The sequence below is a fragment of the Schistocerca cancellata genome, chromosome 8 (assembly GCF_023864275.1).
Source record: "Schistocerca cancellata isolate TAMUIC-IGC-003103 chromosome 8, iqSchCanc2.1, whole genome shotgun sequence".
Lineage (NCBI taxonomy): Eukaryota > Metazoa > Arthropoda > Insecta > Orthoptera > Acrididae > Schistocerca > Schistocerca cancellata.
The window spans coordinates 60,030,075-60,053,858 of NC_064633.1; the positions used below are offsets into that span (position 1 = coordinate 60,030,075).

At 44.0% G+C, this 23,784-nt stretch overlaps 1 protein-coding gene across 1 annotated transcript in view; it reads right to left on the reverse strand.

Moving 5' to 3' along the window:
• Positions 1–1,359: 1,359 nt before the first annotated feature.
• Positions 1,360–23,784, reverse strand: part of LOC126095254 (leucine-rich repeat-containing protein 55-like) — a 29,201-nt gene continuing 6,776 nt past the window's right edge. Inside the window, exons 2-3 of the mRNA XM_049910008.1 lie at positions 17,633–17,918; positions 1,360–8,597 (exon numbers count right to left, since the gene is read on the reverse strand). Of these exons, the coding sequence (XP_049765965.1) occupies positions 7,896–8,597; positions 17,633–17,918 (988 nt within the window). The 3' untranslated portion in view covers positions 1,360–7,895. The remainder of the gene's footprint in view (positions 8,598–17,632; positions 17,919–23,784) is intronic.

Below are 23,784 nucleotides of genomic sequence, written 5' to 3' on the forward strand. Positions count from 1 at the left end.
TCTGGGGGGGGGGGGGGGGGAGGGGAGGGGGTCCACCGGGGGCCGAACCTCACAACAACCCTGGGTTCGGTATGGGGCGGCGGATGGTTGAAGTGGACTGCGGTAGTCGTCGTCGGGTTGTGGACCACTGCGGCTCCGGCGGGGACGGAGCCTCTCCGTCGTTTCTAGGTCACCGGTTTTCGTTTTAAAACTCGCCATTGTTGAATTAATGAAGGACAAAGGAGTACAGGAACGAAAATGAGAACATCAGGAATCGACTGCTGACCTCGCGTTTTAAGTAGACTTGACTGCACGCTACCTACAGAAAGACACTGCATGGAGAAAAACAACTTCCTTCTAATTTGATGGGGATGAATTTAGAAAGAAAATTGCGTTTTAGAAGAGACACATTCTGACCCACAGTCCAGTTGCGTAAGCACACTGACATTAAAGAAACCACGAGGTTTGAAGAATGTACTGTGACCTTAAAAGAATTGCAACGACAGTTTTGTAAACGTTCAGAGGACAATGCCAATGTCACACTTGTTTTAGAGTTGTTTCCGAGACCGTTTCAGTTGACAGCGCCCCTGTCAATGTGCAGATATAACTGATCGATCTACAAGGTACAGTAGTTCCTTTTTTATAGATAAATTCCTTTAACGTTAATACTCTCCAGGAGTTTCCACATCTCTATAACGAGGTTGCAAAAGTGCTACAATATTTCGATGTGCGTGAAAGGCATTTTTTCGATTATTAATCTAAATAACGTGGAAACCTGAGCTCGAAAACCTATGAAATTCCCTGGGTCTGTTCTTATTCTGACAGTTTGTACCAGATAAAAACTATGTCTTCAGTGCACAAAAAATAATTAAATAATACTTACATTTGTTTTGTTCGTGATCTATGTTGTTGAGAAATATGAAATATAAAACCAAGTCGTACACTATAAGACTGAATTGCCATTTAAACATGGTACATACTCAGTTTTTCCCTCCTCACCCTCTGACAGTGTGGCGTTGGGGTGAGGAGAACATGCCAGCCAGTTTCAGCGCTATGGCATTCGTGCTGGGGCATGGGCCATGAGTCGAGTTCTTGGCCACCCCTGGTGTCAAATACAGATACCCATACCACTTGTTCAACCCTGGCACACTTTTACTAGTTCATCCCGTACATACTCGTATAGTGTGAATGCTTGACGTAGTTTTCTGCAGTGAGTTGTACCCAGAAAGAGTAATTTATTTTCTGTAACACAACTAGGACTGTACACTGTTAATGAACGAACGAATATTATGCGTTTGAGCAGTGAGATGGGGATAACCTCTTATTCAGGTACAAATTTATTACATATCATTGTATTTACATTTGATGAGATGTCTCAGAAAAAAGTTAAATAACAAAAGCATTAAAATATAATTAAGCTATGAAATTTATGTCTATATAATAGTTTCAATAGCCCAAACACCAATATGAAATTGCTAACTAAATTCATTTTATACTTGCTGTTCTTTAAACCAGCACTTGTAACTTTGGTAACTGACAATATCTTCAACATCATACATAGGAAAATACAATTACTTACTACAGTTACACATTTATAGAACTGTGTCTATTCAGTCTTCATGAGATGTAAACAAGAACAAAACTAGATTTTAAATATAATCGTCTGTTCTTTAACTAATTTTTAGTATCTAAGCGAGTGAAACAAGTTAAACAACTCAATACCAAGCAAATATTCAGTTTTGACTTAGATTATTACAGTTTCAACAACTGAAGAGTTTTTTCAAGGAACATGGGGACATTGACTATATTAGTTTCACATTAAAGAATCAGTTATTGAATATTGTGAATATAATCCTTACTTCATTATTATTACAGATACCGCCATAGAAATCAGACTTTGAAAACTGGCCAGTATGAGTTGCACATTCAGCACTACTGTGTGTAGTGTTAGTATTGGGACAATGTACATCAGTCTATGTCTGTTGTCTTCAATCGGTAATGTCCGAGGTTATTTCACAACAAAAAATGTTAACTCTCCACAGTGGCATATCTCGTTCATTTCATTCAGATAATTTGACGAATTCCATCATATAAATATCACATGTATAACTATATCAAAGAACTTTGATGTATATTTTCCAAGAAATACTATTTACACATATCAAAATAGATACTGCTGGTTAAGACTCCACTGACATGTAAAAATTGAATACTTTGGTGTTAAGAGTCCATTTGAAATAGCAGGGAAGTTTCAACTCACAAGTGTTACAACAGTACCTACAAAATTAATCAAAAATATACATTGAGAATTTAGTTTCGCAGATATAAAACTGTGTATTGTCACATACTTTGTACTTCATCAGAAATTGTCTGAACCACTGATAGTGGTGATGTATTTAGATGTCGCCATTCTGCTGCATTATAATGAAGGTTAAATGTAAATTATTAACAGCGTTTCACTCAAGAGCTCAGGATTCGAATGGTCAACAAAAACCACGAAATAAGTGCAGGGACAACAGTTTGTTTCCAAAATGATGTTATTCAGTTCTAGAGCTGTAGGTTCATCTGGATAACAAATTCCTTGTACCTTGTAGTGTTCCTGTACTATACGGTAACACAAGTTTTACGTACATTCAGCACAATTACACAGCTTTTCGACGGTTTTAAATACAAGTAACGTACTCTACTCAAAGCTACATGAGAGAGACTAACGCATTTTCCTATTGAAAAAAAAATACCTATGTTACAGAAATATTACGAATAAGAATACATCTGAACAAGATTTCTCTTACTGAAAACTTCTTTTCTAAGTTACAGATTGCAGATTGACTTTATTATGTCAAGTTACAGAGTTCGTACACAGATAATTAAGTACTTTGTCATTCAGTATTGTTAGAAGTAACAAATCTTCTTACGATCAAGTGAAAAATGAGATATACTGATATTCGAAAGTGCTGGACTGAACTTTGTGTAAAAATCTGTTTTGAAATACGATACAGGACTGTAATTAAGATTATTTTTTTGTTTTCTTCGTCACTGTAGTGGGCTGCTCCAGGTCGTGTGCCGACCCGCAGTTAGCAGTGGGCGTCGGTGGGCAAACAGTTGACTCGCGGGCACCCGGGCTGAAGTGTGCACTTCAGCACTGCCCTGGTCACGTGCCCTCGGGCTGGAATGGCCCAGTGGTCTGCGCATGCGCAGGACGAGTGCAATGCGGCTACCCTGCTGGTAACCTGACCTCGCTGCGCATGCTTGCCAGTCAGCTTACGGCCTCTCCCTCAGCGGCCTTACAGCACGGGGGCAGCGCTGGAACAGCCTACAGTGGAGCACGCATCTCTCTGAGAGTAGAGGAATGTTTCTTGAGGGATGTGTGATGTTAGCACTATTTTGCAATACATTACAGCGAGCGTTAGTCAACAGAGAATTGGTAAGAAAGCTTAGAAAAAAATACCTTTCCAAATTAATTTCTCTGATAAATAATTTGACATGTTTAGTATCATGACGAGAGTATAAGACGTAGACGTCATTTATCGAATATGGTCAGCATTACTATTATATAATGATAAGATGAGATTTTTTTGTGATGGTTCAAGTGAGATTTTATTTTCTGTATCTAGGAATAAGGAACTTAGTTTCAGTAATAATAAAACATATAAGTGTTTTAGAAAAAAATGTTAATCATAAAGCTACATGAAATCAGTACTTAAATAAATGTTCAAAACTTTGTCGCTGAATTAGGAAATAAAGATGAAAATATTTTATTTGTTGTTTTTTCATTTAAAAAGATGAAGCTGTTATGTGCCTGCCAAAGACATTTGGAAATTGCGAAAACTGATTTCGAATTACATATATGCCTCAAGGCTGTCGTGTGGCATTAGCAAAATATATGGCAAGCAATGCGTTTCATTCGTTCTGTTTCTTAAAACGCTTAATTGTTATCTGTGTACGACGAAAGAATCTTCAGATCTTCAGTTTCTGAATGGGCGTCGCACATGCAGCACATGGGCAACGTCAGAGGACATTGCACGGAGCATCACAGTTACTTCTGGCACTTATGGCAGAAACAGCAGGAGCTCTAAATGGCAGTGATACCAGCACGTGCTTCGTCCCGTAAGAGAGCCGGAATTTCGGACGCTGGCATTCTTGACCGCAAGCTGTCAGTCGACATCTGCCTAACTAGATTCACTTTGAGGCTCAGTTGGTTTCATCGTCTGCCCTAAGATGTTGCAGGACAGTAATAAGATTTGATCACGAGGTCAACACACAGCTTTCACGGCTGTGTATTCAACTTTACCAATTAGATGTCGGCTTCTCCTTCGAGAAACTCATTATTTGGTGCTCTTTTCTTATTTTCTGTTTTATTTTTTTTTCTTCTTTATTAGAACACTCGATCATACGTGGACTGTTCGCGCTGTAGCTAAACAGGCTCATCGTGTCCGTACATGGACTTCTCACAAAGCCACTGCATTGTGAAGGTTTCATACTGTATACCACTGCAGCCAGTGTTCTACTTGGGACGTAAAACCACTGAACACCTCGACAATAGCTGACTTCATTTAAATGCAATCTCTTGTGCCGAGTACACTATCCCCAACCAAGGTGAAAGGAGTCGCGAACAGCACTATATAGTGTCTCACTTATAAGCAGATGACACATGGGACACGAGCTCACCAGCATTCAGGCGGAATTCCGAAATTTATCTCTGACCACTTGGCACTTTCAATTAATAATTTCTATATTCAGTGTGGTCGTGCATTGGTGTCATGCAGGCCACAGAAATCACCCACAGGATATTTACGGGCCAGCCATGTCTGTTAATTTGGCCGTTGGGCACTGCAGTACGCTGTTTTCGCATTCTAGAACGCAGTGGGCCAGATGGCGGCACGCTTCGGCATGAGGCGAGTTTCACACATAGGTGCATGACAAGAACCGAGCTCTTGTCACACTGTATCCAACCAGGGCAAGTATATATGCCACCACTTCTTTCACTGGCAATGTGCAGTGGAATTTAGGACTGTAAGGCGGGCGCCAGGTGAAAGTGATTCGTCACATAGCCCAGTAACGGCGTCACAAAAAAGGCATTTTGCTTGCAAAAAATGAGGTAGAAGATTCAATTTTATCTTGTGTACGGAGTTAACGCTACGTTGAGTCCACGTTTTCGAGCTCAGAAACCCTCGGTACAACTTTTTGTCGCCAAAAAAACCAAGAAATATTGGCACTTTTTTCAGGTTTTCGTCTATTAGTCGGAAACAAAGCAGCGTACTGAAAATGTTACCCTTACCTCAATGAAACCGCATTAAATTTTCGCCGAATGAGCTACTTAAATACCAAAATAGGAGCAGTCGTTTGGCCGGAATCAGTTGTCAAGTTTCGTTCATTTTTACCAGCTTAGCTAAAAAGTCGGTTCCAACGCCTGTAATTCAAATACTGCTACTTCAGTTCAAAAATGTCGAGTTATCAAAGTTGTAGAGTGTGAAATCTTCTCTCACAAGGCATCCACTTTTTCTGTTTTGGGCACTATTAAGCGTTCGCACACTTGAAAGTCAAAGGAATTTCAGTTTGTTGTTTCTTTTTAAGTCAAAATGAACTCTAGGTAAATAAGAAAAGTGTTGCTCTGTCACATTCATTGATTTCCGAAGAAAGGTCACGGTCATTTCTATCTTCGCTATTAAATGGGCTCAGTACAGTCATATACAACAGATCCGGATCAAGACTTATTGTCGACGCTTTTAGTGCAATTGGATGCGCAGCTCCAATAATGGAAGCTTACCTATTTGAGACGTCCTTGATTGCGCGACCAGAGCATCCTAACCGTAACCAGCGAAGGATTCTTCCAGCGCATCTCTGACAACGCCGATTTTAACATATGCAAGATTGACGGGTTGAATGCTTTCCTTTCCACGGGAGGAGTCATGGCAGTCTCTCCCTGTACGGCTATAGAGTCTGACAACACTGATCGGGGAAGAAGACGTTCAACTCTTAAATTTTTTCCTATCTAAGAGATTCTACGCGAAGGGGAAGAAAGTCTTCTGAAAGATCTCGCCGTTTAGAGACACAGGGTTCTTCATCAGACATCATTTTCGATGAAGATACAAATGCTGCAGTCGCACAAGAGTAGTTTCTCGTAAATAAGAGCAACTAAAACGACTTGCTTTTAATGCTCATGAGGAAATTTGAGGATGTAGGTATTCAAGTGTTACAAGGAGAAGAGTATGCCGATTCATTAGTTGTGAAAGTAGCTATGTCCCAAGTTACTGAGTCTGACAGTGTGGCAATCATAAGCGAGGACATAGGCGTGCTTGTTCTCCTAACCGGTAGAGAAGACTCCTAGAACAACCCGTAGTTTCATATAGTGGGACGAGAGAGTGTAGTACTCTAGTAATTCTTTCAGTTTAGATTCTGGATCTGCGCTTTTCAGCCATGACTTCACAGTATATGATACACAATCCTCCTTTTTTTTGGCTATGGAGAAAGGAAATTACTAAACCATATGGAGCAACAGCCACATCTTAAATTGCAAGCTGCTGAACTTGTTAAACCCTCAGCCTCTCAAGACTTAGCAGCATAGGCAGTAGAACAGTGTACGGGAATTACAGCTGTGCGGCTTTGGACGACCTCAGGCACGAGCTTTTCGTAAAGTCTGCCCCGAGAAAATCTTTCACACACGAAAGGCTACCGCCAACATCGCACGCAGCGAGGTGGCACTCACTGTGATCCTACCATGAGCTGTAAGCTTGGCAGGGGCAGAAAACTGATCCGTTCCAGTGCGGCTGAAAGAAATCAGCCTCGTTTCCCGTGACGATGACGAAAGATGCAGCTCCAGGTACACTACTGAACATGGTTTCCTGTGCACGCAGAACGAGGTGGACAGCAACATGTGGATGTCCCAAATCTGGACTGAAGTGCTCATCGGCGTGCAAACACTCTTATGGCCTATCTTGCGAGAACGCCCCAGAAACTGGACCCGGCAAGGATGCGGAGAAGATATGTTCCAGGTCGAGGAAGTTGGTGACACAGGAGATCGGATGCTGGGAGCGGGACATGCCGGAGTCTCCCAAACGACGGCGATGGAATTGAAACTTGATAAAATGTTAATCTCTGATATAATATTGTTTTTTAAATGTTGCCATACAATTTTATTTCTTCATTAGTACAAATTTTTATGTTACTCATACGTCCATTACTATGTACTTGGTTTTCATTTTAGCAACCGACTCATACCAATTAAGACATGTGTAAAAACGAATAAAAACATAATGGAACGGAGAAAATTAAAGATGATACACATGCAGAACACATATGTGCTCATTAGAGAGCCATATCCTCATTGGAGATTTCATTTCATTGAATAACTGTGACTTGAAAGAAAAACAATAGAATGTAATTACTTTGGCTTTTAGGTGCACAAACGTTTAATAGTGCCTAAAACTGAAAAACTAGATGGTTTTGTAATATGAAATTCCTTGCTTTATAACTTTGATAACGAGACATTTTTCATTTGGAGTAGTCGCTTTTGAGTTACAGGCGTTCGAGCCGACTTTTTAGCCGAACTGGTAAAAATGAATGAACTTCAACAACTGATTGCGGCCAAATGGCTGCACCGATTTTCACATTTAAATAGGTCATTCAACATTTAATGCTCTTTCAGTTTGGTTAGGGTAATATTTAAAGTAGGATGGATAATTTCCGAATAATTGGCGAAAGCCTTAAAAAAGTGCCAACATTTCTTGGGCTTTTGGCTGGAAAAAGTTGTCCCGAAGGTTTTAGAGATCGAAAACTTGGATTAAATGTACTGTCAACTATACACACAACATAAAAATATGAAATCTTTTACCTCTTTTTTGCAAGCAAAACGTACCCCGGTAGTGGAATAACATAACGGCTCTCCCCGTCACCTGAGGAAACTATTGCAAGATAGCTTAAATGCTCGCAGGAGCTGGTCGACTTGCTTCTTGTCCTGAATTCGTGTTTGTAATTGGTATGCGAACTGTCTGACTACCACCTAGAATCTCGTATATGTGTTCCTCTCGACGTTGACCTCTTTCACAAGCTTTGCGAATGTAGGTGAGTAGCAACGCTGTAAGTAGTGCTGTAACGACGAGAAAGACCCACTGTGCCAGGGTGGGGATGAAGGTCACCTCTTCGTAGGCGAGAACGTCGCCTGTTGCCTGCCGCTCGGCGGGGTCCCGCCCGCTCCCAGGGTCTCCCACCTTATTCACCTGCCGAGTGGCTCTCGTCGTCGCCTCCTGGGAAGAGCACTCGGTCCACTGGAACGTCAGATCGGCGTCCAGCAGTATCAGCTGGGGGATCGGTTCCAGAATGCACTCGGATACGAGCTGGAGGTTGTTACCCCGCAGTCGTAATTCGCTGAGGGCCGGCATCTTCGAGAAAACCTGATCCGGTAGTTTGCCGAGGCTGCAGGAGGACATGTCGAGGGCGGACAGCGAGCTGGAGACCAGCATGGGGCCCCGGCCGGGCAGCACCAGCGGGTTCCAGGACAGGTCCAGAAGCTCCAGCCGGCGGCACTCGGCGAACGCGTCGCGGGGCAGCACGTTCAGCTCGTTGTGCGAGATGTTGACCTCGTTGAGGTCTCTCAGCGCGTAGAATGCGTCGGGGGATATCTGCAAGGAAAGGTACCAGAAGTGACATTACACGCTGTATCTCGTCCACATCTCGTGGTCTAGGGGTAAGCGTTGCTGTCTCTGGATCACGGCTCCCCGGGTTCATCCTCATTTGTGAGACTAGATTAGTTTGTGAAAAGAAAATGGACTGTGTAAAAATTGAAAATTGTACAGGCACTGATGGCCACGCAGTTGAGCATCTCACAAAGCAAACATCATCATCATCATACAGTATCTCAAGTGGGAGAACGAATTGTGGCACATTAATTAAGGGATGTTTCTGAAATATGGCTGAATTACTCCGCAAGCATGTCTTCAAGCTATGATATCATAATTTTTATCTTAATTTATTCATCAATTATGGCAAAAAACGTAATGAAAGACACACGACAAAAATACATCTTAGTTTCGAACGTACGCCATTTTTCTATTTTGTGATGGTTTGGACCTTTTGGTCCAGGAAACAACCATTTAATGATATTACCATATCGTGGTCGCATATAAGTTGTTACTGCTGAGGACAGTGTGCTCCACACCAGCGCGGACGGGCCTGCTCCACGCCAGCGTTTCCTGCATCGCCATGGGCTGTAGATCTGATGACGATTTCTGTAGTACTTCGAAAGCAGTCATCCACAAACAAAAAGTAACAGCTTACACGCGGCCACGACTGTGTTTACTAAAGGAATTATTGTTTCATCAAATTAAAAAAAAAACTGTGCTGAAACGTCCCCTTAGAAAAATTTATGAATGATTGTGCTGGTAAACCCCTTACGTTATTTGATTTTCAAACAGCTGAGCAAAACTGAACGTACTCAGACATTTCTCTCTTTACTTATTATGATCATCACTAAACTGACACACAATGTTTTTAGCACAACGCAATCTGACTTCAAAAAATCCCTACAAAAGAATGGCCCTGGCTAACAATAACCAATACCGTTCATGAATCAGTTACCTCACAAAAATCTTCGTTACTCTTACTACTGCAATACGGCGAGCGCCAATACTGCCAGCTAAATAAAAGATTCAAACTACTGAAGTCACTAACTACTGATAGGCATAGATAAAAAATGAAAGATTTTGATACAGAACAATGTATTTACCTTAATATTGTTCAAAAGCCATATATCTATATCAGTTCATGATATCCAGTATTACAAATTTACTCTCTCTGATGGACACACGTCCAGATCATCCGCTCTCAAAACTCCGCCATCTCTCTCCCCACATCCACCACTGCTGGCGGCTCACCTCCAACAAGGTTACTAAATAATAAGGTTGGCCAGTAAGCGCTCTGCTCTGCCATTGGCTGGCCGAGTGACGCCAGCGTGGAAGCAAGCGCTCACAAGCAGACGACACGGCATGCGCGTTTACGTCAAGTTTTTGGCGGAAGACTTTCTTTATACCAGAAATGAGATGCCTAAACTGCTTTTCTGCTGCTAAAATATTACACTTAAAATTGATGAGTTATATTCTTTCGCAGCTTTTGCCTCACACATCGGTAAAATGTCAGATCACAACCACACTGACACACACTTGAAATTCGAAACCTCGGCTCAGATAAATCAGAAACTATTCATTTAATCGCACTGAAATGAATTTACTTAAGAGCTCGAAGTTGCACACACTTGTTTGTAAGAACAGCATTCCTTCTTTCTAAAGCCGCTATAGTATTCATCAAAGTAACTTTATCTGTGTCTGAAAAAAAAACTGTCATCTGTACATGTGCTCTTATTATGATTTTTCTTATTTGGTGACAGCTTTTCCAGAGTTTCCAGAGATTTCTTATGTAGTTCTCGTTTCTTATACCGTTTGGTTATGTCTTCTGTTGCGGGTGACACATTGACAGTCGCACTACTGCACGGCAAATTGTGCGAAGGAACTGCATCTTTCTTGAGCATTCTTTTTCGGGACAAATTAAGCAATTCAGACTGTAAATCCCTTAATTAATCTGTTTCTGCGAAATGGCGAGAACATATTCTTGCATGCGCAACATTTACACTGTCTTTCCTACAACATTTCGACAACAATAGTTTTTGTAATATTTCATTACGCGGGAAACTGTGATACATTACGTCAGTTCCCATTGTGCTCCAGTTGTAGGAAAAACATCCCGTTACAGCACAGCCTGGTAATGTAAAAATTAATTTTCTCACTCACTTGTAGATTCTCCAATAAGAATTTCACAGGATGAACCATAAACTATAGAGCTGGCGAACACAATGTTGCTTTCTGCGCCCCCCTGACCTATCGCTAACTATTTCAGTTCGGAATCAAATATCAATTACAGCAAAAACCGTTAACACTCCCGAATTCCGAATAATTCCGCTGTTGACTGAGTACCTCAGAAGAAAGTACTCAATCAAAATACTCCTCCAAACACAAAACAACACAAGAAAAACAATCACACACAATTCGAACTGTGTACTGTTTGGCACAGCTGCTTCCACCGTGCCGTCATGCGCACAACTGAGAAAACACGTTGTGTCCACATGTTGACCAAACGGCCAGCCGCTGTGGCCGAGCGGTTCTAGGCGCTTCAGTCCGGAACCGCGCTGCTGCTACGGTCGCAGATTCGAATGCTGCCTCGGGCAAGGATGGGTGTGATGTCCTTAGGTTAGTTAGGTCTAAGTAGTTCTAAGTCTAGGGGACTGATGACCTCTTCTACATCTAAATCTACATACATACTCCGCAATCTACAATATGGTGCTTGGCGGAGGGTACCTCGTACCACAACTAGCATCTTCTCTCCCTGTTCCACTCCCAAACAGAATGAGGGAAAAATGACTGCGTATATGCCTCTGTACGAGCCCTAATCTTATCTTTGTGGACAGTTTCCCCGAACGCCACGAACCTGCTACTGGCCATGCGACCTCAGTACTGCACCCGTCGTTCCACGATACCCCACACATTTTCGATTGACAAGTCTGGTGATCTGGCGGGCCAGGGCAAAAGGCTGGCACCATGTGGCACCAAGAAAGCACGTGTTTGTTCGGCAATACGTGATCATGCATTGTCTTGCTGGAAAATGGCGTCTGGTGTGTTGTGCGACCTTATCCATCTCGTCGCATTCTACAGCCTTTCGAGAACCGTTCTCCACACACCCTTTGCACTGCCGAAACACTTCCAACATCACGAGCACCAGTTTTCCGGATGGATGCACCACATTATCTCATGATAATAACGCGCCCTCTTTCAAACTCAATGATTCGACGGTACGGTTCGCGCATGTCACACTGATCTATTACCTTCAGTTTGCTGCGACAACAAGAGTCGCAGCCACATTTTGGCGGTGGGTGGTGTTGTGCCGCGATATCGATGTTGACCTTGAACTCATTGGCCAACATGGTTCAAATGCTAACAATTTCTGCAGAATACACTGTTGTACATGTCCTGTTAATATGAACGTTATATCTGTAATCGTTCAAGGCGTTCTTTTTTTCTAAACATGAGCATATACACTCCTGGAAATGGAAAAAAGAACACATTGACACCGGTGTGTCAGACCCACCATACTTGCTCCGGACACTGCGAGAGGGCTGTACAAGCAATGATCACACGCACGGCACAGCGGACACACCAGGAACCGCGGTGTTGGCCGTCGAATGGCGCTAGCTGCGCAGCATTTGTGCACCGCCACCGTCAGTGTCAGCCAGTTTGCCGTGGCATACGGAGCTCCATCGCAGTCTTTAACACTGGTAGCATGCCGCGACAGCGTGGACGTGAACCGTATGTGCAGTTGACGGACTTTGAGCGAGGGCGTATAGTGGGCATGCGGGAGGCCGGGTGGACGTACCGCCGAATTGCTCAACACGTGGGGCGTGAGGTCTCCACAGTACATCGATGTTGTCGCCAGTGGTCGGCGGAAGGTGCACGTGCCCGTCGACCTGGGACCGGACCGCAGCGACGCACGGATGCACGCCAAGACCGTAGGATCCTACGCAGTGCCGTAGGGGACCGCACCGCCACTTCCCAGCAAATTAGGGACACTGTTGCTCCTGGGGTATCGGCGAGGACCATTCGCAACCATCTCCATGAAGCTGGGCTACGGTCCCGCACACCGTTAGGCCGTCTTCCGCTCACGCCCCAACATCGTGCAGCCCACCTCCAGTGGTGTCGCGACAGGCGTGAATGGAGGGACGAATGGAGACGTGTCGTCTTCAGCGATGAGAGTCGCTTCTGCCTTGGTGCCAATGATGGTCGTATGCGTGTTTGGCGCCGTGCAGGTGAGCGCCACAATCAGGACTGCATACGACCGAGGTACACAGGGCCAACACCTGGCATCATGGTGTGGGGAGCGATCTCCTACACTGGCCGTACACCACTGGTGATCGTCGAGGGGACACTGAATAGTGCACGGTACATCCAAACCGTCATCGAACCCATCGTTCTACCATTCCTAGACCGGCAAGGGAACTTGCTGTTCCAACAGGACAATGCACGTCCGCATGTATCCCGTGCCACCCAACGTGCTCTAGAAGGTGTAAGTCAACTACCCTGGCCAGCAAGATCTCCGGATCTGTCCCCCATTGAGCATGTTTGGGACTGGATGAAGCGTCGTCTCACGCGGTCTGCACGTCCAGCACGAACGCTGGTCCAACTGAGGCGCCAGGTGGAAATGGCATCGCAAGCCGTTCCACAGGACTACATCCAGCATCTCTACGATCGTCTCCATGGGAGAATAGCAGCCTGCATTGCTGCGAAAGGTGGATATACACTGTACTATTGCCGACATTGTGCATGCTCTGTTGCCTGTGTCTATGTGCCTGTGGTTCTGTCAGTGTGATCATGTGATGTATCTGACCCCAGGAATGTGTCAATAAAGTTTCCCCTTCCTGGGACAATGAATTCACGGTGTTCTTATTTCAATTTCCAGGAGTGTATATACAGGGTTATTACAAATGATTGAAGCGATGTCACAGCTCTACAATAAATTTATTATTTGAGATATTTTCAAAATGCTTTGCACATACATACAAAAAATCAAAATGTTTTTTTAGGCATTCACAAATGTTCGATATGTGTCCGTTAGTGATTCGGCAGACATCAAGCAGATAATCAAGTTCCTCCCACACTCGGCGCTGCATGTCCCCATCAATGAGCTCGCAGTTCTGGCACGTTTCTTGGTAGAGGAGGTTTAAACACTGAATCTTTCACATAACCCCACAGAAAGAAATCGCATGGGGTTAAGTTGGGAGAGCGTGGAAGCCATGACACGAATTGCTGATCATGATCTCCACCACGACCGATCCATCGGTTTTCCAATCTCCTGTTTAAGAAATGCCGAACATCATGATGGAAGTGCGGTGGAGCACCATCCTGTTGAAAGATGAAGTCGGCGCTGTTGGTCTCCAGTTGTGGCATGAGCCAATTTTCCGTGGGCTACGCGTGAAACTTGCCCGCACGCGTTCAACCGTTTCTTCGCTCACTGCAGGCCGACGCGTTGATTTCCCCTTACAGAGGCATCCAGAAGCTTTAAACTGCGCATACCATCGCCGAATGGAGTTAGCAGTTGGTGGATCTTTGTTGAACTTTATCCTGAAGTGTCGTTGCACCGTTATGACTGACTGATGTGAGTGCATTTCAAGCACGACATACGCTTTCTCGGCTCCTGTCGCCATTTTGTCTCACTGCGCTCTTGAGCGCTCTGGCGGCAGAAACCTGAAGTGAGGCTTCAGCCGAACAAAACTTTATGAGTTTTTCTACGTATCTGTAGTGTGTCGTGACCATATGTCAATGAATGGAGCTACAGTGAATTTATGAAATCGCTTCAATCATTTGTAATAGCCCGGTATATAATTCTCATTTATTGTTCCGCCTCAGTTGTATATTTAAGTTAGAATACATGTTTCAATCGCTCTGATTCATCTTCAGATCTAAAACGAAGCTAAACTGCATATGTACCATCTAACATTTCACACTGCTGGCCATTAAAATTTCTACACCAAGAAGAAATGCAGATGATAAACGGGTATTCATTGGACAAATATATTATACTAGAATTGACATGTGATTACATTTTCACGCAGTTTGGGTGCACAGATCCTGAGACATCAGTACCCAGAACAACCACCTCGGGCCGTAATAACGGCCTTGATACGACTGGACATTGAGTCAAACAGAGCTTGGATGGCGTATACACGTACAGATGCCCATACAGGTTCAACACGATACCACAGTTCATCAAGAGTAGTCACTGGCTTATTGTGACGAGCCACATGCTCGGCCACCATTGACCAAACGTTTTCAATTGGTGAGAGATCTGGAGAATGTGCTGGCCAGGGCAGCAGTCGAACATTTCCTGCATCCAGAAAGGCCCGTACAGGACCTGCAACATGTGGTCGTGCATTATCCTGCAGAAATGTAGGGTTTCGCAGGGATCGAGTGAAGAGTAGAGCCACAGGTCGTAACACATCTGAAATGTTACGTCCACTGTTCAAAGTGCCGTCAATGCGAAGAAGATGTGAGCGAGACGTGTAACCAATGGCACCCTATACCATCAAGCTGAGTGATACGCCAGTATGGCGATGACGAATACACGCTTCCAATGTGCGTTCACCACGATGTCGCTAAACACTGATGCGACCATCATGATGCTGTAAACAGAACCTGGATTCATCCGAAAAAATGACGTTTTGCCACTCGTGCACCAAGGTTCGTCGTTGAGTTCACCATCACAGGCGTTCATTTCTGTGAAGCAGCGTCAAGTGTAACCGCAGCCATGGTCTCCGAGCTCATAGTCCATGCTGCTGCAAACGTCGTCGAACTGTTCGTGCAGATGGTTGTTGTGTAGAAAACATCCCCATCTGTTGACTCAGGTATTGAAACGTGGCTGCACGATCCGTTACAGCCATGCGGATAAGATGCCTGTCATCTCGACTGCTAGTGATACTAGGCCGTTGGGATCCAGCACGGCGTTCCGTATTACCCTCATGAAGCCACCGATTCCATATTCTGCTAACAGTCATTGGATATCGACCAACGCGGGCAGCAATGTCGCGATACGATAAACCGCAATTGCGATAGGCTACAATCCGACCTTTACCAAAGTCGGAAACGTGATGGTACGCATTTCTCCTCCTTATACGAGGCATCACAACAACATTTCACCAGGCAACGCCGGTCAACTGCTGTTTGTGTATGGGAAATGGGTTGGAAACTTCCCTCATGTCAGCACGTTGTAGGTGTCGCCACCGACGCGAACCTAGTTTGAATGATCTGAAAAGCTAATCATTTACATATCACAGCATCTTCTTCTGTCGGTTAAATTTCGCGTCTGTAGCACGTCATCTTCGTGGTGTAGCAATTTTAACGGCCATTAGTGTACAATAAGTAGAACAGGAAAGAATTGTACATAAATGTTGAGTTTAGCTAAATAGTTAGAAACCCGTCTTGTCTACTCACAACCACATATACCACATATCAAAGTAATGTGTTTCCAACTGGAGTCATTGTTCGGAACGGGTGTATATCGAAGGTAGGGGAGGGAGGAGGGGAAAGGAATGAGGCTGACTAGGGTAGGGATAGGAAGCAGGAAATCGTGGTGGGGATGTCATGAGTTTACTAAGAGGCAGTGTGCTAAAATTATAGAACGTATAATTATGCAAAAATTCTCGATGATACGCTAATAGTGAAGAACAGTGGGTATGTATAATGTAAACTCCATTAAGTAGTAAAAACATGAAATCGATCGAGGGGATAGAGAGCGGGCAAAGAACGCTAGACGGACGGGGGGCAACTGGAGGAATAGTGGCGGGAAAGGATCTTATACGAAAATTGCGAAATATCAATTATATAAAAAGCCTCCTGTTAATGTACCAGATAGGATGCATAAAACTGTAAGTTTGGAATAAAATAGTAGATATGTAGTAGTAAATGATAGTAGATAGTAAAATGGAAATAAAACAGCGAAAACTGAATTAGTATCTTAAAATATTCAATGTGTGGAACTTTGTAAGTGAAAAGTCATGAGGTTTTACTCTGAAAGTTGTTGTTGTTGTTGTGGTTGTGGTCTTCAGTCCAAAGGCTAGGTTGATTCTGATGCAGCTCACCATGCTACTGTATCCTGCGAAAGCCTCTTCATCTTCGAGAAACCACTGCAACCTACATAATTTTGAATCTGCTTACTGAATTACAGAATAAAAATTGTGTAAAATTATAAATATCGTGTACCTGTCACAACACTAAAATTGTGGCTTTATATCGAGAGTTACCCCGCATAATTCTTTCCGACTTCTTCCTCGCACAGGATACATGTAAACGAGAATAGAAGATAACCGGCACATGAAGTAAATTGTATTACCTGTCATAGACGAAAGTCATTAAAAAAAGGAAAAGAAAATGTCTATTATAAAATGTGGAAGAAAACTGAATTTTACTCGTAATGATGCATGTAGTGATGGAAGTTCACGCTAAGAGACTGCCAGTCTTGTCGCACATAGATGCTATAAGCTTCTACCGAAGCTTTCAACTTCACTTCAACAAGGAACTGAGGTAGTGTAAAGACTTGTAGGGGAGAATGCGTCGTAAGATGTGTAGGATAATTTACCGTTAAGGAAATGAAGGGCAGCGTCCACAGAATATCTGCGGAATGTAACTGTCGCAAAAAACATATGGCCTTCACGGTCTCTATCTTCAACTGGAAAATAAACTGTAAGTGTAACAAAAAACATTGTTTAAATAAGTTTGACCGGAAGATATAGCAGCTAGGGAAAGGTAATAAACATATTTTTGCAGTTACTAGTGGTAGTCACTATGAGTATTGACGCAAATAAATGTACAAGTGAGCCAGTCAGAACGTGGTATATTCCTGATAGGGGTTTGCTGGACGTACAGACCTCGCAACAGTGATGATATTCTGTTACTGACAACAACATTCATGCTATGGACATAAGCGAGGCATTGTATTCTGGTCCCTTCTGACAGTTTGAGACCATGTCGGATTCATTTCATTCATCGGCACCTACACCAGCATGACTGAAGTCAGCATTCGACGTACGGATTGCAAACGTAAATTATTCAGCACTGTATTTTACCTCAGACAGGCGACCGTCGGTGATTTCCAGCACTTCCAGGCGCTCCAGTCCTCTGAAGGACCTGCTGTCGAGTGTGGTTATCCGGTGCTGAGTGATGCTCAGCGTCCTGGGGGAGTAGCCGAGGAACCTGGGCACCCGGGTGAGTCCGACGCAGGATACCCGGTCGCCACTGTGCTGGCACGAACAGCCTGCCGGACAGGCTGTGGCAGCGTCGGCGCAGACCGACTGGAAACCCAGGGCGAGGACCACGAGTAGCGCGGCAATTGGCTGCGACAGCCGTCGGCCTCTGAAAAGTCCAGACCAGCAACGTTCGCCGTCAGTCGCTCGCCGTAAGGCACCGTGCAGTCTATAACGTGCTTCACTTGCTGAGCGTTTTCACTTATTGTGAGATCAGTAAGAAGTCGATGCTTCAGTCGGAGAAGGGGTGGCACAAGGTCAGCACCCCCCCCCCCCCCAAAAGTATTTGAGTAAGTGTTTTTTAGACAAAATTATATTTCGTTCCAGCGACCTTTCAGAACCTTCCTATGGAGCAAGATGGATTCCGACTAGGACGGAACTGCGCTGATCGAGCCTTAACTTTAACGGCATTTACTGAAGCAGGATAACAAAGATGCAGAAAGGCTCCTTTCGCTGATCTAAGAGCAACATATGACGCGGTTTTGAGTCATGGACTGCTTTGTAAATTATTAGAAGTTGTTGCATGGAGAGAGACGACAAAAGTAAGTGACATCGTGTGAGCTGGAAGAACATTTACAAAACCTACGGCGAAAAATACTAGCTCTCCAAAACTATTGAATAATGGCTTACCAAAGGGATCCGTCCTCGCCCTTCTCTTGTTTATACTTACCTGGTACACCTCGTAGGCAGTCCAGAAGCTTCGGCCATGTGACCGACTGGGCAATAGCCACCCAACACAAGATCTCCGAAATAACTGAGGAAGTCGTAACTTCTGATCCAGACATCTCAAGCCAATATTTCCGTAAATGGATGCTACAACTCAAATAAGACCAAAGTTACACGTTATCATCTGTCCGGTAGATTGGCACATAGAGCCCTTGAAGTCTATTTTGAGGGGGCCAAACTTCATCACAGCATGCATCCATAATACAGGGTGATTCAAAAAGAGTACCACAACTTTAGGAATTTAAAACTCTGCAACGACAAAAGGCAGAGCTAAGCACTATCTGTCGGCGAATTAAGGGAGCTATAAAGTTTCATTTAGTTGTACATTTGTTCGCTTGAGGCGCTGTTGACTAGGCGTCAGCGTCAGTTGATGCTAAGATGGCGACCGCTCAACAGAAAGCTTTTTGTGTTATTGAGTACGGCAGAAGTGAATCGACGACAGTTGTTCAGCGTGCATTTCGAACGAAGTATGGTGTTAAACCTCCTGATAGGTGGTGTTTTAAACGTTGGTATAAACAGTTTACAGAGAATGGGTGTTTGTGCAAAGGGAAAAGTTCTGGACGGCCGAGAACGAGTGATGAAAATGTAGCACGCATCCAGCAAGCATTTGTTCGCAGCCCAGGAAAATCGACTCGCAGAGCTAGCAGAGAGCTGCAAATTCCACAATCAACTGTATGGAGAGTTCTACGAAAAAGGTTAGTTATGAAACCTGAACGTCAGCTACCCGAGGCGATGGATCGGCCGCCAGGCAGCCCGTGACAGAGCACTTCATCACTGGCCTCCAAGAAGCCCTGATCTTACCCCCTGCGATTTTTTCTTATGGGGGTATGTTAAGGATATGGTGTTTCGGCCACCTCTCCCAGCCACCATTGATGATTTGAAACGAGAAGTAACAGCAGCTATCCAAACTGTTACGCCTGATATGCTACAGAGAGTGTGGAACGAGTTGGAGTATCGGGTTGATATTGCTCGAGTGTCTGGAGGGGGCCATATTGAACATCTCTGAACTTGTTTTTGAGTTAAAAAGAAACCTTTTTAAATACTCTTTGTAATGATGTATAACAGAAGGTTATATTATGTTTCTTTCATTAAATACACATTTTTAAAGTTGTGGTATTCTTTTTGAATCACCCTGTACATTGGCATCACGTTAGAGAGGACACTTTCTTTTAAGGAGCACTTGACTCGAACATCTGCAAAGCTCAAAAGCAGGAACAACATTCTCCATAAACTCTGGGGCGATCGTTGGGGATCATCAAAAGACGCTCTTCGGGTATCAGCACTCGGATTGTGATACTCAAAAGCAGAGCACTGTGCGCCTTTCTGGGTTAATGGCCCACACATAACGGCGATACAGATACAAATTAGCGAAGCCATACTCATTGTTAATGGGTCAACACGATGTACTCTCACATACCACTTATTTATCTTGAGCCACCGTCCATCTCCTGATACCAGACGGACGAGTGCGCTACTGCGTGAATACCACGAGATTGCTTCCAGTTTTGAATGACATATTCCCTGCGGAACGAAAAAGACTAAAATTAAGACATCCTATCGATGAGTGGAAACGCTGCTGGCAACAAAACTGTTCTCCACAATGCCCCAAGAATCCCCATGCGTTTGACTAGCCTCGGACAATTCTGACTACCTTCAACTGCACCCGAACAGACCATAGAAAGTGTTCAGACACTCTGCGGCAAATCTTCATTACCATCGAGTAACTGTGAAGCAGAACAATAGGCAGATGCTCATGTCATATCAACATGTCCCACAGCGCCTACAACGTTTCTTTCAAAGACACCCTAAAAGTGACGAGTGGTGGGACAGAGTACATAAAAGACCTTGTGGATGACATCGGAAGTTCACTGAGGCTTTTGACAGATGATGCTGTGGTGTATCGAGAGGTCGTAACAATGCAAAATTGTACTGAAATGCAGGAGGATCTGCAGCGAATTTACGCATGGTGCACGGAATGGCAATTGAATCTCAATGTAGACAAGTGTAATGTGCTGCGAATACATATCATTTAGCTACAAAATAGCAGGTCAGCAACTGGAAGCAGTTAATTCCATAAATTATCTGGGAGTACGCATTAGGAGTGATTTAAAATGGAATGATCATATAATGTTGATCGTTGGTAAAGCAGATGCCAGACTGAGATTCATTGGAAGAATACTAAGGAAATGCAATCCGAAAGCAAAGGAAGTAGGTTACAGTACGCTTGTTCGCCCACTGCTTGAATACTGCTCAGCAGTGTGGGATCCGTACAAGACAGGGTTGATAGAAGAGATAGAGAAGATCCGACGGAGAACAGCGCGCTGCGTTACAGGATCATTTAGTAATCGCGAAAGCGTTACGGAGATGATAGATAAACTCCAGTGGAAGACTCTGCAGGAGAGACGCTCAGTAGCTCGGAACGGGCGTTTGTTAACGTTTCGAGAACATATCTTCACCGAAGAGTCAAGCAGTATATTGCTCCCTCCTACGTACATCTCGCGAAGAGACCATGAGGATAAACTCAGAGAGATTTGAGCCCACACAGAAGCATACCGACAATCCTTTCCATGAACAATACGAGACTGGAATAGAAGGGAGAACCGATAGTGTTACTCAATGTACCCTCCGCCACACGCCGTCAGGTGGCTTGCGGAGTATGGATGTAGATGTAGATGTAGATGTAGATATCCGCATATAGCTGTTTTCATTTGTGTTATTCTATGCTGGGTAGCTGCGTTTAACTGTTGACATGTAGTAATTTTGTAATCTTTCCATCTATACGATAAATAATACTCACTAAGGTAACTTTTGGAGAATAAAGTAACCTGAAATGTAAAAGTCTCGAAAACTGCAAGGAGTTCTAGAAAGTTAAGAGCCGTGGTACGTGTAATACACGATACTTTTCTCTTTCTTTCCCTCGTCGATGGGGTTCTGTGCTGACCACCTGTGGAGAACATTCTAGCTCGGTGACAGCTCTAGAGGACAGCACCCGTGTGTTGAGCTGAGAGAGCGACGGCCGTCCCACGCCACTTGCTATCGACGCTCTTCTGTCTCACGCGGTTTCACGGGGGCGACCGCTCGCCGACTGTAACCCAGCAGGCGCTCGGCCCCTTCTAAGTGGCTAAGGAAACGTGCACTTGACAACGTCTTAGCGCAGGGCGAACCGTAGTGCAAGACTGTTGAGCCCGCCCACACTGTGGTTTCGCAGACTGTGTATATCCATTTGAATTGCACATGGCTGCATAACCCGTGCAGGTGGCTGTATCATTACGTGGAAAAGTGTCGGCCATCTCCGCAAACTTCTGCTGAGATGTGCGAAGTTAATTCGACTCCGCTGCTGCGTGCCGCAGCTGAACACACAGTTTGGGCAGCGGCCTGCAGTGCTCACAAAAGCAGCCATTATCAGGCTGAGCGCACCGGCTGATCAGAGCAACACACGCCGTTGGAGAGTCTACAGGTGGAACACGAAAATCACAGGAGGTCGAGTGGCAGAAAGGATCTATCCGGCCATTCCCCGTCGCTAAAATGAAAATACCGACAGAAAGACCCTGATATTTTAAGTGATGACAGTATAATGTCCATTACTTCTGCTTGATGATATATACTCTGAGGGACAGTTGTAAAACTACAGTAGTCTGGAATGACATTTTCACTGTGCAGCGGAGTGGGCGCTGATATGAAACTTCCTGGCAGATTAAAACTGTGTGCCGGACCGAGACTCGAACTCGGGACCTTTGCCTTTCGCGGGCAAGTGCTCTACCAACTGAGCTACCCAAACACGACTCACGCTCCGTCCTGACAACTTTACTTGCTCGCGAAAGGCAAAGGTCCCGAGTTCGAGTCTCGGTCCGGCACACAGATTTAATCTGCCAGGAAGTTTCATACAGTAGTCTGCGTTCAGCCTTGATGGTCTACAGTAGCGTAGAACACACCCACGCCCGAAGGAGGACTCAAACCACCGGCGAGAGGGGCAGCGAAATCCGTGACATTGCCCCTCAAACCGCGGGTCCGCTCCGCGCGCCGTCAGTTAAAATCGTAGCCACATTAGCTATATGTTATGTGTTCTGCTTACCTATCGGGCGTTACCTCATTTCGATCACTTTGTTTGCATACGTGATCAGTGTCTTGCTAGATTCTCATAGAAACCGGAGGCAGTGAACCTTGTAGAAACTGATTGAGAATGTATGAAGGGCTGTGCAACCTATGAAACACATTTGTTGTACATCCTCCAGTCAGCTATATAAAAATAAACAGTGTTTATTGCAAATTTGAAATTCTCAGTAATAAGTTCAGATTTTATTCGAAAATTGTTGATTGACAATGTGAAACAGAGGGATGCTGCAGAACAAATAGAATATAATACAGATTTATCATATAGTTCTAGGAAACACAGTTTCCTCAAAGAAAGAAAAAGGAAAATTAATAAACAAACGCATAGTAAACATATAATCCACCGTCGAGTTTACATAAAATATATGTCTGATATTCATAAACAACTTTCGGCTTTATCGATAGTAAAGCCTTTCACTGTAATGAAAGACTTTCTACTGAGAACAAAATAATAACAATTATTTTGTAGATTTTATCATGTTTGTGCATCTAAACTGCACCTGCGTCGGAAGTAATTGCTCTGGATACACAAAAAGCGCAGAAATTACGTGATCAAACAATTATTATTATTTACAAAATGGAATTAACTTTTTATAAGGAAATGAAATAGACAATGGACTAACAATGAATGATGTGCAGTAGTAATAACGCGCAAAGCAGACAAATAAAAACAAAAAGAAGTGGTCAGCTCCTAGTTTCTCTCTCTCGCATTCATTTACATTTCTTTGCCTACGAATGATACCAATACTACCAGCAATCCAACCATTTACTACCGAACTGTATCTTTGGTAGAGCGTAACTCTAAGGAAAATGAGAACTTAGAATGGGAGCTAATTATTCTGAAAATAATGGGAACATAGGAAGCTCTAGGTGAGAAGGAAATGAGGAAAAAGTATTTCTGGGAAAATATGAGGCCAGTAAACAAACAGTGTTATGCTGAAACTCTATTTCGGGATAATCCACGGGAAGAGCTACTAGGAAAGTCTGGTAGACCAATACAGTACTCAAAAAGTAGAATTCTCAAGTCAGGATTTCGACTGCAGGTGGTGGTCGCTGTGGCAGTGGAAACACCAGTATCAGCGCCAGAAGTTTCCTGAAGCTGCAGACTCATGGCAGTGCTGATCGCAGACGAGGCAGCG